The 7,599-nt window shown below is 38.9% G+C and overlaps 1 protein-coding gene across 1 annotated transcript in view; it reads left to right on the top strand.

Annotated features, from left to right (window-relative positions):
- Window positions 1-7,590: 7,590 nt before the first annotated feature.
- The window catches only part of allc (allantoicase), a gene marked incomplete at both ends in the record, with an annotated part of 10,648 nt that continues 10,639 nt past the window's right edge, over window positions 7,591-7,599 (top strand). The window contains one exon of the mRNA XM_080047993.1: window positions 7,591-7,599. This exon is cut by the window's right edge and continues 69 nt beyond it. Coding sequence (XP_079904119.1) covers window positions 7,591-7,599 — 9 coding nt within the window.

Genomic DNA, 7,599 nt, shown 5'->3' on the forward strand with positions numbered 1-7,599 from the left:
GTGTGTATGTATGTGTGTATGCATCTGTTCATGTTGGTTGAGGGAAGGGTTGGGGGATATACGGACACTCCGTTTACAGTTTGTTGATTGTTGTAGACCAGATAACAAGACTGAGAGAAAAAAAGCCCCAGGCTCCAAAATTTAAATCTCCCAAAAAGAAACTAGATCAAATTAACATCGATAATTAGTCACCCAATCTAGTTCAGAAAAGACCTGGAGGTAAGAGAGTGAAGTTGTTTAACATATATATATTGTTGAGGGGGAGACGTTTACCTATCTACACCTATGCTGCTTCATCTCAGTGTTAGGTGAATGCAGTCAGACAGTGAGTGATAGGAAGCTTCCATCAGCTGCTGTACTTCTACTATCAGGCCACTAGATGGAGCCATGAAGCTGCAGTGAAGTGGAGAGCAGCTCAGCACACACACACACACACACACACACACACACACACACACACACACACACACACACACACACACACACACACACACACACACACACACACACACACACACACACACACACTGCACAGGGAGGTTCACTTTATATAATATTGTTTTGTTGTGTTCGACTTAAGACTATGTGAATCTATGTTTCTTCATATTCTCTGTGTGTGGTGTGGAGGAGCTACAGCTGCATTTCACTGGTCAATCTTTAGGTGTTTATTGATCGGACAGATTTAGTTACTTCATACAATCAGATTATTAAAAGAAAATATGATCAACTACTAAATTAAGAATGATTACAGGATAAACTGCCCATCAGTAAATAACGTAGTTCAAACCAATGTTTTTATTCTACCTGTGTGAGCCACTTCATAGACAATATATTGTCTTATTTGTATCATTTCAAACGTCCTCTGTTTTAATACAGCTGACATCCTGCAGATGTGCCAGTGCATCTTGGGAAATTGAGTCTTTCACTGAATGTGTTCATTTACTTGACTACCAAATCATGGGGAGGCTGAGTGACACTACAATGTACCGTCATATTTTACTTCTTGTTTAAATACTGTGTGAGTAAAATGTGTATCAACAAAGTGACAAGCTGTCAGATACATGTAACAATGAGTCGCAGTAGAGGAAGTGCTCAGCTCCTTAACTGCCGTTAACGTACTAACAGCAAACTGTCAGATTAGATTATTGCATCAACACACTGATATGTAACAGGACTTTATGGCTGAACCGGGTCTACACTTTGAGCTTGTTTATATAATATTATAATATTATATGACATCAGCACAAAATGGTGGCTCGTGGTTAATGGCTGCTGGTTCACCTCCTTCGTCTCAGTGAAACTCAGAGTTGTGAGTTTGGACAGACACAGATCTTTTCTGTTTCTAGTGATGCTAAGTGGCTAAGCTAACGACAGCTGCTGTTAAGTAAACAGTTCAGAGTTGTTTCTTTACCTTTTAGATGGAGTGTTGGAGGAGAAAACAAACTGCACCACAGCTTTCGGACAAAGAGGAAGTCAACTTAAAGCAGGAACCACCCAGAGAGGCGCGGCCACTTGAGTAATATCTGCAGGCTTCCTGTCAGGCTGTATACAGCAAAGACAGCAGGCTCGCTCCAACCCAGCTGTGGCTCAACTCTACAGTAAAATAAACTAAGAATTTCAAACAATAACAGTTGTGTTATACAATCCATGAGCCACCACTGAATGCTTACACCGACAGCTTTGTAAATACTCATGCAATTATTCATGGGGCGACAGAAGTTATTCACTATAGCTTTAACGAAATGTGACCACAGAGCAGCCCAAGACTTTGGAACCAACAGCTGAAGTCAATCATTAACAGACAGAATAAAACCTGAAACCTTTATGATAAGGCAAGCAAGGCAAGGCAAGTTTATATAGCATAATTCAGACACAAAGCAATTCTAAGTGCTTTACAAGGGGCTTTTCAAGATAAGACATAAGGTGACAAGGCTCCATGTAATACTGCAGGCTGTTGTGTCTCTGTGATGGAAGTGTTTCAGCAGTGTTCATGAGGACAGGACATATTTTCATGATTAAAGTTATTTATTTTCTATTTATTTGCTACTACTCGTGCCCATGATTACGTTCGTAATATTTGCAACACAGGGAAATGTTTAGTTAGTATTAAAGTAAAAGTTATATAATTTATCTTCAAAAAGAGCAAGCAAACACTCATTGAGTGAAACAATCGGCACAGACAGCTCCATTGACGCAGTGAATGGAGTCCCCTCTTTGATAGGTAGATATTGCTCAAGGATTCAAGTCCCCTCTTGGTAACTTCTCCAAAACATTTTTAAAGCACATTTAAAGTATTGTTATGACAGAATGCCTCAAAAGTAAACATTCTATTGTGTTTGTGTATTTTTAAAATTAATATAAATAGAAGTCCACACTTGGTCGATATAGTTAGACAGCCCCCTGTTGGGTGCCTAAGCGTGTATACGTGTGCGTACTGTTCACATCCGTTAACAGTGGACCTTAGTGTCACAACACTCACACCAACAGTGGACTACAGATTTAACAGTGGACATTTTTCAGTTCCCCTCTTGGACATGCTTTAAATCATGTTAAAAACTGTGTGTGTGTGTGTGTGTGTGTGTGTGTGTGTGTGTGTGTGTGTGTGTGTGTGTGTGTGTGTGTGTGTGTGTGTGTGTGTGTGTGTGTGTGTGTGTGTGTGTGTGTGTGAGATCTGAGGACGTCGTCACACCCTCATAACTTCACAGTCCAACTCTAAAAAACAACAAAAACCAGAATGAATGTAGGGGAAACACTGAGTGTCAGGTGAATGCAGTCAGACAGTGAGTGATAGGAAGCTTCCATCAGCTGCTGTACTTCTGCTATCAGGCCACTAGATGGAGCCATGAAGCTGCAGTGAAGTGGAGAGCAGCTTTACACACACACACACACACACAGACACACAGACACACACACACACACACACACACACACACACACACACACACACACACACACACACACACACACACACACACACACACACACACAGTTTTTAACATGATGTAAAGCATGTCCAAGAGACGACCTGAAAAATGTTCACTGTAGTCCACTGTTGGTGTGAGTGATACGACACTCAGGTCCACTGTTATCCCTGTTGACCAGTATACACACACACACGCTAACTCACTCACTCACTTACACACACACACACACACACACACACACACACACACACACACACACACACACACACACACACACACACACACACACACACACACACACACACACACACACACACACACACACACACACTCTGCACAGTGTGTGTTGTTGAAAGGAACCGGGCGTGTCTCTATAACCACTTGTTGAAACTCTGATTTGTGAGCTTGGACCAACGCAGATCTTTGCTGTTTCTAGTGAAGCTAAGCGGCTACGCTAACGACAGCTGCTGTTACCAAGGAAACAGTCTGTTTTTCTTTAACCAGTGTTGGATGATAAGGACGACTGTACTGAAGTTTTATTATTGTGTGTGTGTGTGTGTGTGTCCATAAGGTAACACACACCATTGTACTCTGAAGATTTTATTACTTTATGATGAGAGCCTTGAACCTTGATGCTGCACGTAGAAAACCTTTACTGTTTATCACACAGTGAAAAGTAATAATTAACAGAATGAATGTTGGCAAAGTGTACAGCTCACGATAACTTTGACCAATCAGAAATCAGCTTTAAACCAACTCTTTTTTAAAAAGTTTGATATAAATATTTGATATATTATTTCTATACAGGTTGTCGTGGACATTTATTTATACGTTTTATTTCTATTCCCTTATACTTTCTTTATGCCTTTGTATATTTCTATTCTGGCAGCAAACTAAAACAGTGAAAAAAATCCTTTATTTACTGACAATTGAAGGGATATTTATATTTTGGGTCAGCATAATAATACGTGGTGAACAGGCGTTTTTCTCCTGTCCCCCTCTGCAACAGTACAATGGTGACTTCTGCTACAGCAACGTCTCCCCAAAACTCCTGATAGAGACTGGTGGTCATCTCCATAAGGTAACACACTAACTATGCAGAAGGGCTGTGTGTGTGTGTGTGTGTGTGTGTGTGTGTGTGTGTGTGTGTGTGTGTGTGTGTGTGTGTGTGTGTGTGTGTGTGTGTGTGTGTGTGTGTGTGTGTGTGTGTGTGTGTGTGTGTGTGTGTGTGTGTGTGTGTGTGTGTGTGTGTGTGTGTGTGTGTGTGTGTGTGTGTGTGTGTGTGTGTGTGTCCATAAGGTAACACACACCTACCATTGTACTCTGACGATTTTATTACTTTATGATGAGAGCCTTGAACCTTGATGCTGCGCGTAGAAAACCTTTACGGTTTATCACACAGTGAAAAGTAATAATTAACAGAATGAATGTTGGAGTAAAATCTGTCTGAATAAAGACATTATGTAAACGATACATTATTGTATTGTAATGTCCTAAAAGATTATGATGTTGATCTGTTGTATATTCCTACATTCATACTACACTTAGTTTAGGAACTATAGAAAGATTTCAATCATTCTAAAGCCATTTCCCAATCGAGGGCTTGGTGCTTCCAGAGGCTCATTAGCATTTATCTACGAGCACAAGGCCCCGAGCGTCACGGAAAGGCTCAATAACTTTTGTAAATCGAATAAAGCAGCAAGGAAATGTATATTGAAATCAGAAAAAAGGAATTACCCTTTTAAAACCCTCATTAAAAGCTGTATTATTAATTCAATTTGTGAAATTAATTATTCTGGCGCCAAACTAAAGCCACTATTTTAAATTTTACACATTTCCTACTTCTTCACAATAATATGAGATTTATTTATATTTATATTTTTTCTTAACAGATGTGTTATTTAAACCTATTATTTCTATTTTCTTATGTTCTATGCCTATATATCTATCTATCGAGACAACATGCAAACTGTTGGTTGCACACACACACACACACACACACACACACACACACACACACACACACACACACACACACACACACACACACACACACACACACACACAGACATACCTTATGAAGGGGAGCATCATCTGCGTGGAGCCGATCAGTGAAGGAGAAATCTATCAGCTTCTTCAAGAGAGAATGAACATGTGAATGACAGCACGGAGTTCACAAAGGTGTATTGGTTCACACACAGTCTCCGCCTTAAAACACACACACACACACACACACACACACACACACACACACACACACACACACACACACACACACACACACACACACAGTCTCCGCCCTCTGTCTTCACCTACTCAAGTGTTCATTAAAGCTATAGTGTGTAACTTTTTCATATGATTGAATATCGGTTACATTTACCCAACTGGTTGACGCAACACAAAGTTGATTAAGCCTATTAGCTCCACAAAACTCTCTCTGTATTTCTCAGTATGGCAGCGTTTACAAACTGGTGTCCCCCCCACCCCTCCCCCTGACACTGGTGCAGGAGCTCAGAAAAATCCCAAGAAGAGCCCAAGAAATGTTTCAGTTGTTGATTCTACTGCTAAGAAAAAACCTGGACGTACAGCAGAAGGTATAAAATCCATGAGCCATCACTGAATGCTTTACCTCATGTAGATGCACCGACAGTGTTGTTGTAATTACTCAGAATTCCTTATGGGGGGCGACAGAGGCTACACACTATAGCTTTAATGAAATGTGACCACAGAGCGGCTCAAGACTTTGGAACCAACAACTGAAGTCAAACATTAACAGACAGAATAAAACCTGAAACCGTGTCTTTATTTTTATTTATTTTTTTTGTAATTTTTTTTGTTGCCTTCTTTCACTTTATAATAATTTTTATTTTTTTTAATTTCCTCAAATTTTTCCTCTTTTTTAAGATGTATTTCTTTATTTTTATTTTTTTTCGTTTTTTGTAATTTTTACTTATTTATTTTATTGTCTGTGAATTCCTTATGAAGGGGGGACGGAGGAAGTTACACACTATAGCTTTAATGGAATGTGACCACAGAGCAGCTCAAGACTTTGGAACCAACAACTGAAGTCAAACATTAACAGACAGAATGAAACCTGAAACCTTTATGATACGGTGACAAGGCTCCATGTATTACTGCAGGCTGCTGTGTCTCTGTGGTATAAGTGTTTCAGCAGTGTTTATGAGGACAGGACATAATATTATGACTCAAGAACAGCAACAATACCAGGAGGAATGTGGACCTCTGCACACTGTCTCCTTTTTTCTCCCTTTATGATCATTTGTTAAGTCTTTTTTCATAATTTCTTAACTTTTTTTTTTAATCTTTGTTTTTTGTATTTTTTATTCTTTTCTCATATTGTTTTCTCTTTTTTTTTTGTTTTTTTTTAAATAATTTTTTAATGTTTTTTTCGTTTAAAAAAAAAAATTAAAAATCCCAATTTTTTTTCTCTCTTTTTTTAAGATGTCTTTTGTAATTTCTTTTTTTGTTGCCTTTCTTATTTTATAGAAAAATAATTAAAAAATCCAAATTTTTTTCTCTTTTTAAGATGTATTTTGTTTTTTTTGTTCTTATTTTTGTTCTTTTTTTGTAATTTTTATTTATTTAATTATTTTCTTGTCTGTGAATCCCTTATGTTAATGAGTACAGGGTATATTTACACGATTCAAGTTACTTCTTATTTGATATTTATTTGCAACTAGTGGCCATGATTATGTTCATAATATTTGCAACAGAGAGAAATGTTTAGTTAATGTTCAAGTTAACACACAAACTCACAAACATAGGGTTGATATGGCAACAAGGGCTGTGTTAATCAAACTCCCGCTCTCGATGCTAGACAATGAAATATATTAGATTAAAGTTAACAAAAATGTTTTAATGCAACGCCGAGTGTGTGTTCGTTTTTGTGACGTTGCCACGGTTAGAACAGCCTGGCTTCCGTTGCTGTCCCTGCTTTTGATGTTCCACGATATTTAAAGTGCACCTACAGTATTACACTTTATCATATGTATATTTCTTTACCTATGGTACAAAAACAGAACAGGTCTTAATGGGATTTACCTGTATAAATTAAGGTTAAAAAATAAATAAAAATGTTACTCTCTTGTTGTTTTGACCAGTTGCTTGGAGCAGACATGTGTATGTCAGTGTGTTTGCAGTGTGTGTGTCAGTGTGTTTGCAGTGTGTGAACACAGAGGCTGCTATCAGTGACCGAGCTGCCAGTGACCCATGCCCTGCCGTGCTGTGTGTGTGTGTGTGCGTGTGTGTGTGTGTGTGTGTGTGTGTGTGTGTGTGTGTGTGTGTGTGTGTGTGTGTGTGTGTGTGTGTGTGTGTGTGTGTGTGTGTGTGTGTGTGTGTGTGTGTGTGTGTGTGTGTGTGTGTGTGTGTGTGTGTGTGTGTGTGTGTGTGTGTGCCGTGCTATGAGTACACTGGATAACACTGGATAACTGGAACATTTGTGTCTAGTCTCTCTGGAACTGGATATCACTGTCACTGGAAGGTTTGTTTAAATGTTTCACTTCTATTCATTCGCTTTTCTAATGTATCGTATGTATTTTAATCTTGCCCCTGTAAAGCACTTTGAATGGCCTTGTGTCTGAATTGTGCTATTGAAATAACCTTGCCTTGCCTTGCGTTTGATGTCTAGTCTCATTTCACAGCTGTCATGGCAGAG

This window comes from Ammodytes marinus (genome assembly GCF_949987685.1).
Source record: "Ammodytes marinus genome assembly, chromosome: 19".
Lineage (NCBI taxonomy): Eukaryota > Metazoa > Chordata > Actinopteri > Uranoscopiformes > Ammodytidae > Ammodytes > Ammodytes marinus.